The sequence below is a fragment of the Salvelinus namaycush genome, chromosome 3 (assembly GCF_016432855.1).
Source record: "Salvelinus namaycush isolate Seneca chromosome 3, SaNama_1.0, whole genome shotgun sequence".
Lineage (NCBI taxonomy): Eukaryota > Metazoa > Chordata > Actinopteri > Salmoniformes > Salmonidae > Salvelinus > Salvelinus namaycush.
Genome location: NC_052309.1, coordinates 95,696,966 through 95,708,972, shown reverse-complemented (window position 1 = coordinate 95,708,972; position 12,007 = coordinate 95,696,966). Strand labels below are relative to the sequence as shown.

Here is a 12,007-nt window from a genome sequence, read left to right as displayed (position 1 = left end):
GCTGTACTGAGCTGGTTACGTAGTGCCTTGTTCACAATACTGTTCCCAGCCTAGCTGTACTGAGCTGGTTACGTAGTGCCTTGTTCACAATACTGAGCCCAAGCTAGCTGTACTGGGTTGACCTGGTTATGAGGTGCCTTGTTCACAATACTGAGCCCAGCCTAGCTGTACTGGGCTGGTTACGTAGTGTCCTGTTCACAATACTGTTCCCAGCCTAGCTGTACTGGGCTGGTTACGTAGTGTCCTGTTCACAATACTGAGCCCAGCCTAGCTGTACTGGGTTGACCTGGTTATGAGGTGCCTTGTTCACAATACTGAGCCCAGCCTAGCTGTACTGGGCTGGTTACGTAGTGTCCTGTTCACAATACTGAGCCCAGCCTAGCTGTACTGGGTTGACCTGGTTATGAGGTGCCTTGTTCACAATACTGAGCCCAGCCTAGCTGTACTGGGTTGACCTGGTTATGAGGTGCCTTGTTCACAATACTGAGCCCAGCCTAGCTGTACTGGGTTGACCTGGTTATGAGGTGCCTTGTTCACAATACTGAGCCCAAGCTAGCTGTACTGGGTTGACCTGGTTATGAGGTGCCTTGTTCACAATACTGAGCCCAGCCTAGCTGTACTGGGTTGACCTGGTTATGAGGTGCCTTGTTCACAATACTGAGCCCAGCCTAGCTGTACTGGGTTGACCTGGTTATGAGGTGCCTTGTTCACAATACTGAGCCCAGCCTAGCTGTACTGGGTTGACCTGGTTACGTAGTGTCCTGTTCACAATACTGAGCCCAAGCTAGCTGTACTGGGCTGGTGTGGTTATGCGTCCACCATAGCTGCTGGAGTGGACAATGTACTGTCAAAAGAAAGAGCAGCACAGTACAGGTTAGGTCGACACGATAGTGTGAAAAGGGAAAATGTCACATCTGCGCTAAAGAATCCTCTTCTCTTGTCTCACAGGGAGCAGTGACGATGGAGAGAGGCAGTGAAAGAAGGATTGAAGGGGTCTTCTCCATGACAGGAGGGTGTTTACCTCCTCTCCTAGTATGACTACCAGGTGTTCAGACCTGGGATCAACAGCACCTGATGACCCTGTATGAGCCAATGCCTCGTATCGTAGTGACACAACATCTACATCCCAAATGACAGCCTATTCCCTATGTGCCCTGGTCAACAATAGTGGAAAACATAGGGAACAAGGTGCCATTTGGGATGCAGACAAACACCTTAAATGGTTCCTTCTCTTACTTTGTATTATTACTCCGGAGAGAGACAGAGAGATAGCTGTAGGAATGATGACAGAGTCCTGAGATGACCACAACCAAGCAGTATGTGACTGATAATATAGATGTATTAGAGATATATAAACATCTACACTTATGACAATTATTAATAACTTATTTGCTCAAATCATCATTGACGTTCATTAGCGACAAGTCATTTGGGGAAACGGAAAAAGAGACAAGAAAATGAAAAAATTACAGACTTGGTCTCATTGCTGCTCTTTCGTTGGCTGCTTTGGTCCTCCATCTGCTTGCTCATTGGCTGGTTGGATCTTCTAGAACAGTGTTACAGCGCTTCCCTGGAGCCATTGAATAACGTCTGATGACCGCCCCACAGGAAGCTGCTGGGGGTTCAAAGATGAAGACAAACCCCCGCCCTTTACAAATGACAGAGGAATAGGGGTGGGGGTGCTGTGAAACTTACTGTGCTCCCATGACAAAGCCACAGGAAGGTGGACGGTCTTGCTGATGTTTTAGTTCAGGGATAAAAAAGGTATTATTATGATGTTATACCATAACATTGTTGAATATGTGTTTCTGATTGGCTTGAAGGGCATTCTAGAGCGTGCATTATTTCCGTATAACTCACGGTATATTTGCACGGTAGAAAGGCTATAGTTCGTTCTTACATATATGTTTGAGCTGCTTTTGAAAGCAAAAGTTCAATTGAAAACATTATTGGCATGTTTGAATTTTATTTTCATAATGGCGAGCTAGGACTAAAGGTTTGGTTAGCTAAACTAGCATGTCTGTTTGTTTGGTTACCAAGGCAACCACTGTCGCTGTCTAGTAAACTTGCTAGCTATTTCAGTGTATGTTAAACACATTTCTACTGGCAAATTAACACATTTCTAGCAGCAAATGTGTTCAATTATAGCCCTGGTATAAAAGGGATAATCAACTTGGGGCTCTATGCATACTCTGGAAAAGTGGAAGGTCAGCTGGAACACCTCCCACATCGTTCATTATTTTCCATAGAACGCATAGCCTCTGGTTGATTATCCCTTACATGACAGATCATTAGAACCAGAGCCCTGTTGAAATGTATGTTATAATATATATGGCTCTGCTTACAACTTGGTAACACTGTTATGTGTCTGTTTCACAGTTCTTTGTAACGTTAGTTACTCCTCCCCTTACAAAAAAAGGTTGCCGTCTTGAAACTGCAGTAAAAGTGCAGTAACTGCAGTCAACTGTGATATTTTGGATGCACTAAATGCAGAATAACTGGTATAAAAAAAAAACCCGGTTATTTTGGACACAGTATTTCCAGCATACTGCAGTTATATTGCACTCTAACGGCAATCTTTTTTGTTAAGGGTCCTCTCTCTGGTCAATGAAGACCTCCACATCTGTTCAAAATGCACTTCCTCTATTAGAATTATTAGGCCAGTTGAGAAGCTCTAAATTATATATATTTAGGGTAGAAGCGTGAAAATTGGAACACATTTTTTTGTACTGAACAAAACCTGGTAAGAGTGCCATTTCAGCCAAGCGTTGTAGGAGCCTGTTAGTAGCACCACCTATAGATCGATGTTGAAAATACATCTACTCTACCTGCATTTACGTTTCAGGTCACCCCTGTGTTGGGTCTACATGACTAAAATATAAGGCGGAGAACATTGTTTGTAATGTTAATGTAATGGATCTGTTATAGCATAGATCCGTGAGGGTCATGTTCATTAGGTATGAATAGGGGGGGGGGGGGGGGGGGGGGGGGGTACTGAAATGAGAGTGAGACTATCTGGACTTTAAAATTATATATTTAACTAGGCAAGTCAGTTAAGAACAAATTCTTATTTACAATGAAAGCCTACCGAGGAACTGCCTTGTTCAGGGGCAGAACGACAGATTTTACCTTATCAGCTCGGGGATTCGATCTAGCAACCTTTCGGTTACTGGCTCTAACCACAAGGCTACCTGCCGCCCACTTGTCCGACTTGTCTAATAAGACACGCTCATTAACGTTTTTCATTGCATAACCTTTTCCGTTAAGTGCCCTAATGAACGTGACCCAGGATCCCTGTTTGTGTCTGTCCCTGGAAACTCAAGGGTCAGTTGGTAACAAAACATTATTAGTGTATTATAATGCATTATAAAGGACGCTATAAAGCATTATACATTACTGTCTAGCCCATGTAATGATTCATACAGTAGCTTTGCTCACGTTTCATTTAACCAGCAATACAATGAGTGGAATGTGACGGAGGGAGAGAAAAGAGGGATGAATAGAAGAAAGAGATTTGCATCCTAAAATGGCACCCTATTCCCTTTTATAGTGCACTACTTTTGACTAGAACCCAATGGGCCCTTTATAGTAGACTACTTTCGATCAGGGCCCATAGAGCATTTGGGACGCCACCCAGGTGAAGCCACAGCCAAACTGGTTTGGTCATAATATCTCTTCTGGATGGTTTTCCTGGACACAGATGAATCATAGTCCTGGACTAACAAACACTTTCAATAGAGAATCACCATTAAAATAGGTTTTGAGACCAGGACTTATTCTGTGTCTGGGAAACCAGCCCTGTATGTTTAAATGCAAGAGCGCCTTTCAATTCAACTACATGTCTATACTATATCTGTCATGAAGCTGTGATTGTCACCGGTCTACCTACACCATCTAATGCAGGTCTATTTTATTACATGTAAGAGATGGTTATCTGTACAGGTGTTCAAGGTGTACAGACATTGCAACAGGACGGTTACAGATTGGCACATCTCACATAATAATGTATGAACGTTATCAACATGTTTCAAGATCATTTGACCTGGTTTTACTACTGCTGTACCCTCTCCTCTCCTTCTGGGGCCATGTATCAAGCGTCTCAAAGCAGGAGTGCTGACTTAGGATCAGTTTGGCCTTTTAGATCGCAATAAATAAGATCACACAGGCAGGACCTGATCCTAGATCAGTACTCATTCTCTGAGACACTTGATACATACACCGCCCTGATTCTCCTGAGTCACTAAAAGGGACAATTCTAGTTTTTCTCTCGCTCTGCCTGCCTTTTAAGTTTTTCACATTCTGCAAGAAGAGAGACTTTTCCCCTAGTATTTCTTATTTACCAATATGAGTATGTTTCTGAAATGGCATCATATTCTCTGTATAGTGCACTAAGAAAAATACTCATATTTTTGCACTATATAGGGAATATAGGCCATTTCAGTCACAACTTTAACCTCTATGGGATCGGTGTCCCCCAATGGGACGGTTGAGCTAATATGATTAGCATGACGTTTTAAGTAACAAGAAGATATCCCAGGACATAGACATATCTGATATGGCCAGAAAGCTTAAATTCCTGTTAATCTACCTGCACTGTCCAATTTACAGTAACAGTGAAAGAATACCATGCTATTCTTTGAGGAGAGTGCACAGTTATGTACTTGAAAATGTATCAATAAACCAATTAGACACATTTGGGCAGACTTGATACAACATTTTGAACAGTAATGCAATGGTTTATTGGAACAGTCTAAAACTTTGCACATACCCTGCTGCCATCGTATTTCAGACACCACTTTAAAGTAATCCACTGCAGCCAGATTGTGAAGTTACTTACCCGCTCCTCTTCGCTCTCTGTGGAGCATAAGTCCTCAACCAGTCCATGCCGGCTTTTCTAAATAGTGACGGTGCGTAAAGATTGCACTTATCACAAATTCCTCGTTTTCGCTGTGTTTGCCGTATTGTACATTGCTTTTGTCATTAGCACAATATACATGATCCCGATTTTAGCTTCAAGGCAGCGGCCATTTTGAAATTCCTAAAAGGTAGATTGCGCTGATTTAATGGCACACTAAAACATGTCGCGCGCCATAGTTTTGAAACACAGTGGATAGTGCTAAAACAATTCTGCCATATCTGAATTCTGCCATCTTTATGCACGTTGGCCATTTGCCAAAGAGAAAGGACAACAATAACCAATGGCTAAGCTATATAGACAATTGATATGAGTTGAGAGTTGACTAGGTGAGATGGGTTGGTTCCGTACACCAGTAGTAACACCATCATGGACCCCAGGAAGAGTAGCTGCTGCTTTTGCAACAGCTAATGGGGATTCTAATAAAATACCAAATACCAAATCATCATCAGTCTATAGATCCATTCTAGCCTGGTTCCAGATCTGCTGGTGCTCTTTCCAACTCATTGTCAAGCCAAACATTTGACATAGCAATTCCACAAGGTGTTGGTAAGAGAGCAGAAAGCGACTGGCATCCAGGCTAGTTCCATTCCTCAAGGCCTATGTCTTAGCTTCATGGCTGTCGTGCTAAAGTAGAATTCAAGACAAATAAATCAAGACAGTTTTTTTCCCCTCTTGTGTCTGTCACATTTATTGCTTTGTTTACTGTAATTAAGGCGCCTGAGCAATTGAGAAAATTAATCAGCTGCATTCCCACTTTGAAAATAGGGTTGCAAATGTATGTTTTTGCACCCCCACATTTTTGGGCCAGAAAAGTATCATGACCCATTGGGTCATTTGTCATCACGCTTGTAGTCTTTAGCAACCTGGGAATCAGTGAAACTCTCCTGGACCAGAGGCCCCAGGTGATCCGCCACTGCCGGCGGCACATTGTCCTCATAGAGAAAATAAATGAACATCCTTGCTACTGTTCTTTGATGAAGAGTCTCTCCCGTCTCATATAAAGTTAGGATTCATGAGATAACCTGTACGAGCTTTAGTGCACAAGCCCCTTCAGTGTCATAAATGTAAAAGATTTGGTCATGTGTCAAGTGTGTGCAGAAGGGAAGAGTATTGTATGCCAGATTAATGGAAATGCTGCAACTGTGGAGGTGAACATGCGCCTGAATTCCTGGAGTGCCCTGTTAGAGTGAAGGAGAATGAGGTGGCAAGGGTAAGTAGTGTCCAGTGTGTCTCCTATCTGGAGGCAGTGAGAAAATTGGAAGGAACGAGTGATGGGGAATAAACAATGGTAGTAGAGCGTCCACGACCAGTGAAGGGTTCTCATCAACCGAGGAATAGTGAAATGCTACATGGTAAAAAAGGGGACTTTACATGATTTATTGCAATGGTCAGAAACTGTACAGCACAAGCGTAGAAGTAATCTAAGAACATTGGAATGAATCATTGTGAATGCCGCAGAACGTTTTGGGGGGGGCTGTGCCGAGTCTGTGCAAGAAATCCTGTCAGTGAATGTACTGCCATCACAGAACCCTGAGCCTGTGTATGGATGTATTTTGGAGTGGACTGTGATTGAATAAGTGGGATTAGTTCTTAGTTGACGTGTTTTATTTGGTATGATGTCGTTAATCCTATGTCCCACTTTTTTTTTAATACTCCTACCAGCTGGTGGCGATAATGCGCCATTAACATTGGATACCAACTGCAGTTAAACCCCATCGAAGAAGAAGAAGAGTACGTTGTGTTCCAAGTAGCTCTTGGGTAAAAGTAGGCGGTAGCAGACAACAGGATTCTTGGAAAGGGTGTTGTTGAACGTTTTCTTGACTTATAGATCAGGTAAACTCTTTGCAAATAATTTTTCTGAAGTAAGGTCAGCCTACATGAGACGTTTATTTGTCACAATTTAAATCCTGTTCTGATATTTAATTAGATGTTTGATTGCTCTGGTATAATCTTTATCTGAACGCTATGACAAAGGAAGAACTGTTGCCTACACATTTCTTGTCATGTGAAGAAACAGTAGCTTCCTTGATGGATTTGGTAAGTTTGGCTGCCTTTTAACAGTAGTGAATAGCTCAGCTGTATACAATTATACGTTCAGTTAACTTTTAACATTATATCTCTGCTGTGTGGCATAAAAAGGTGAGTTTGGTTAACTAACAGTAGCCTATAGCTCTACTGTATAAAATGTCTTGGTCTAGATTTCATAATCTTTGATCTTCCACATCAATGCGTTACATTTGAACAGCTGGACAAAATAAACCATGGCGGTAATTAAAGCTGGACAAAGTAAACCATGGCGGTAATTAACTTGTTGGGATATTTTGTCCTAAAACAAAGTAACCTTCTAGCCTATCTCACACAAACCCTTACAAAACAATGATTGCTGTTTTGAAACTGCAGTAACTGCAGTCGACTGTGGTATTCTGGAAGCAGTAATTGCAGAATAACTGCGGTGTACTGCACTGTAACTGCAGTTACACTGCAAAATTACTGCAGTAAAAAAACGTATTTTGGACACAGTATTTGAAACATACTGCAGTTGCACTCTGAATGCAATGTTTTTTTGGAAGGGGATTAATACAAGTAAGTCAGTGTGCAACGAGCAGATAAAGTCAATACCATGGAGAAATAATTACACCTAGCCTATGTAACCGATGTGAAATGGCTAGCTAGTTAGCGGTGGTGCGCGCTAGCAGCCTTTCAGTCGGTGACGTCACTTGCTCTGAGATCTTGAAGTAGTGGTTCCCCTTGCTCTGCAAGGGCTGCGGCTTTTGTGGAGCGATGGGTAACGATGCTTCGTGGGTGACTGTTGTTGATGTGTGCAGAAGGTCCCTGGTTCGCGCCCGGGTCGGGGCGAGGGGACGGACTAAAGTTAAACTGTTACACTATGGCAGTTATGTAAGCAGAGGCCAAATTAAAGTTTACAGTAGCACTGCCAATGGCAGATTTGGTTAATGTAATGAAATGTATATAATGCACCTTTTTAAAAGAAAAACACCTTCCAGTGTAAAAACCAGGGAATCTCAAAACCAAAAAATAAGTTTTAAGTGAGAAGTATGCATTGGTCTGAAGCTGGAAAAAGAAAGGAAATTCACAAGGTTTGAATCCTAAGCAACCTGCATACAAATTGTTTAAAATACAATAGACCAACAAAGCTACTGTAGTAGAGCAATACTGTGGGCTGTAAAACCTTGGTAGAGCATGGGTGGAGTAGGCATTGTGGTGCTCGTGAATTTCGTGAATCTTTTTTGGCTTCAGACCAATACCTACTTCTTACGTCAAACAATTTTGTTTTTAACTCTTACTTTAAAATAGATGTCTTGACAAGGGAACATAAGTGTCTTGTCTACTAAATTGCATAGCCACTGTAAAATAGGCTACATTAAAGTAGACTCAGCAAAATGACGCCACAAGCAGCAAATATTGCAATGAGTGAGATCCAAGACTTTGCTGTCACACTGTCACACACAGTATCTGTGCATGTGCAAAGGGTATGCTTCACGCTGTTCCAGCATGGTTGCCACAGGACCAAAACAGTTGGGAAGTTTAGCCTCACGCTTCAATGCTCTGGGTAATTGCGGCAATTCACCCACTATGCTGTTTACTTTGTGCATCTAGCCTACGTCATATCGCAGAGTCTACCTTTAAACTCAGAATATGCTATTCTGTTATTTTGACTCTTTTGAATGTTTTTCTTTTACTAATGTTTCTTAATTCCTGCCTAAATATTTATTAGACTGTTTGTATAGGCTACCTCAAGTCCCGGCAGTGTGTCAAGGCCCGTATCTTGAGAGGGTGGAGCTCCTCGTTGCGGTTCTGCTCCTCGTTCTAGCATCTCCTAATCTCTCCTCCTAACACATATGAACCCAGAACTTCGTCGAGCGGCTGACCAATTACGTGAGACTTTAGTTCTGGGTTAACCAAGACTAACTCAGGGGTGAAAGATGTGTTCAACTCCACTGAATGCTCAATCAAAGGTTCTGAACATAAGACAGGGGCCATTACAAGTGTTATCAGTTTTGACATTTGTACTAAGAGTAAAAAATATATATACCACTTCCAAAGTGCTGAAATTATTTTATATGTACAATAACTCCTGCCTTCACCAGGACAGAGATAGCTCGTCCCCCTCCACCCTGCCGGAGTGCCCGGGTCGTAACTCTCCCAGTAGCTTCGAGAGGGGGACACGAGAAGGAGGGAGATGGAGATTTGATTTCATCAAGTAAGAACAATGGTGTATGTGGATTAGACTACAATCTGCTTCTGCAACTTCTGTTAATTGATAGATACAAAATATACTGTATATTTATGATAATATTTGTTTAGGGACCCATATTTCCAAAACCTAGTTATTTAATGTCTTTGTTTCACAGGGGACACCCATAACCGTCGTTCTCTCAGTGGGGGGGACTTATCATCTGGGGAGCCTCAACAACATCATGATGCTGACGAGACAGAGAATAATCTCTCCCGATCAGAACATCTCAAGAAACCCCAGCAGAGACGTACAGGCAATAAACCTCACTACTACTGCTCTGACTTTGGGAAGAGGTTCACTACACAAATCTCCTTAATTCACCAGCGGAGTCACACCGGAGGGAAACCATACCGCTGCCCTCAATGTGGGAACTCTTTTGCTGCATCTAACACCTTAAAATATCATCTAAGAATCCATACAGGAGAGAAACTGTACTACTGCTCTCAGTGTGGAAAGACTTTTGCTGCATTTAACACTTTAAAATCTCATCTGAGAATCCATACAGGAGAGAAACCGTATAGCTGCTCTCCGTGTGGGAAGAGTTTCACTTGTCCAGGGGGTCTTAAAGTACACAGAATAAGCCATACAGGAGAGAAACCTTACAGATGCTCACAGTGTGGGAAGAGTTTCACTGCTTCTCACAACTTAAAATTTCATCTGAGAATTCATACAGGGGAGAAGCCTTACCCCTGCCTTGATTGTGGGAAAGGTTTTGTTAGTGCAGGAGCCCTAACCATACACCAGCGTGTACACACTGGAGAGAAGCCTTATAGCTGTCATCAGTGTGGAAAGAGCTTTTCTGTTTCAGAAAAACTAACTATACACCAGCGTATACACAGTGGAGAGAAACCTTATAACTGTGATCAGTGTGAGAAATGCTTTGCTCGGTCAGGAGAGCTGACTACACACCAGATAACACACACTGGAGGGAAGCCTTATAGCTGTGATCAGTGTGGGAAGAACTTTGCTCTAGCTTCCACCCTGACTACACACCAGCGAACACACACAGGAGAAAAGCCTTACAGCTGTTATCATTGTGGGAAGAGCTGTGCTCGAGCTTCCTCCCTGACTAGACACCATCGAACACACACTGGAGAGAGAACTTATGTTTGTGTATGTGGTAAGAGCTTTGCTCTAGCTTCCACCCTGAATAGACACCAGCGAACACACACTGGAGAGAAGCCTTACAGCTGTGATCAGTGTGGGAAGAGCTTTGCTCGAGCTTCCTCCCTGAATAGACACCAGCGAACACACACTGGAGAGAAGCCTTACAGCTGTGATCAGTGTGGGAAGAGCTTTGCTCGAGCTTCCTCCCTGAATAGACACCAGCGAACACACACTGGAGAGAAGCCTTACACCTGTGATCAGTGTGGGAAGAGCTTTGCTCTATCAGAACACCTGAATAGACACCTGCGAACACACACAGGAGAGAAACCTTATAGCTGTGATCAGTGTGGGAAGAGCTTTGCTCTAACTGACAGCCTGACTATACACCAGTGAACACACACTGGAGAGAAGCCTTATAGCTGTGATCAGTGTGGGAAGAGATTCAGTCAATCAGGGACACAATTCACACCAGCGAACACACACTGGAGAGAAACCTTATGTCTGTCTATGTGGAAAGAGCTTTTCTCATTTAGGGCCAATGAAAAAACACCAGAAAGCAACAATGTGCCATATTTCATCTCCCTCCTATCCAGTTCCAGATCCCTAAATACATGTGAAATAGAAAACATCTAGTCAACAGTCATATCCATCTACCATTCTTAAACAGTTGACTTAGTGTTACGAGAATTTTGTTCTCAATGTTCTTAAACTGAACTTCCATTAAACTACTCAGTCTGCAACCCAGAGTTTGTAAGATTCTGGTTGAATGAAACAGACAAGAGTCCCAGCTTACAATAGTCAGAATGTTTATTCACGAGAGCGCTCTAAAATCAAAAATGCAAACCCAGTCTTTATAACACACACAAACAAGTTAAAATCTTAAGCCACGCCTTGCTCAGACAGTCAGTGTTTTTCCACTACACAGATACAGTACATTGTTTCTTTAATCTGCAACATGTTTCATACTTTTCTGCAAGCCTAACAGTTTCTTCCCTCCACGGGTGGAGACAGAATGTCCTGTAAGGAACACAGTAGTACAGCTTGTCTGTCGATAGCTCCTCTTATCATTTGTTTCCCACTTGCACCCTGCTTACATACTAAAAAGGAACAAAAGGTCCTTGTTCTAATTCTGACTAAAACTAGACACATCATCAGATTATAGTTTTATGATTCTAATAAATGTCATACAATTATATGGTTTCAGGGTGGAATATTTTAATCATTACCATTAAGCATATAATTCCCTTATCACTTAGTCTTATCACCATGGTAACCTCTGTGCAGCATAATATGCAGCTCTGATCTAGGACCAGGTCTCCCCTGTGTCTATGTAATATCTGTCACGACTTCCGCCGAAGTTGGCTCCCCTGCCTGTTTGGGCAGTGCTCGGCGGTCGTTGTCACCGGCCTACTAGCCGCCACCCATCCCTTTTTCCGTTTTCTGTTTGTTTTGTCTTATTAGTTGCACCTGTGTCTATTTGTGTTTGCCTGATGGGCTTCCTTATTTAAAGCCAGTATACCCGCCCTTGTTTTGTGTGGGATTATTCTTATGTTACGTGTTTGTGTTGTTGGGTGTGTTCGTGCTCCGGACCGGGTACCCTGTGTTTTGGGTTGGTCCATATTTTTTGCGCCCTGTATTTTGGGCATTGCTTTTGGTGCCATATTAAAGTGCACTTCTCCCTATGGAACTCTCTGCTCTCTGCGCCTGATTCTTCCCTCACACAC

General features: G+C 42.6%; 1 protein-coding gene across 1 annotated transcript; it reads left to right on the top strand.

Annotated features, from left to right (window-relative positions):
• Positions 1 to 7,805: 7,805 nt before the first annotated feature.
• LOC120044137 (zinc finger protein 501-like) lies at positions 7,806 to 11,029 on the top strand. Its single transcript, XM_038988727.1, has 3 exons — positions 7,806 to 7,816; positions 9,028 to 9,152; positions 9,292 to 11,029. The coding sequence occupies exons 1-3, from the start codon at positions 7,806 to 7,808 to the stop codon at positions 10,674 to 10,676; spliced, it is 1,521 nt and encodes a 506-aa protein (XP_038844655.1). The 3' UTR covers positions 10,677 to 11,029.
• Positions 11,030 to 12,007: the final 978 nt, after the last annotated feature.

Coding starts and splice junctions, on each gene's coding strand:
- LOC120044137 (XM_038988727.1), top strand. Junction 9,153..9,291: donor TTCATCAAGTAAGAACAATG/GTGTATGTGGAT, acceptor TTTGTTTCACAG/GGGACACCCATAACCGTCGT.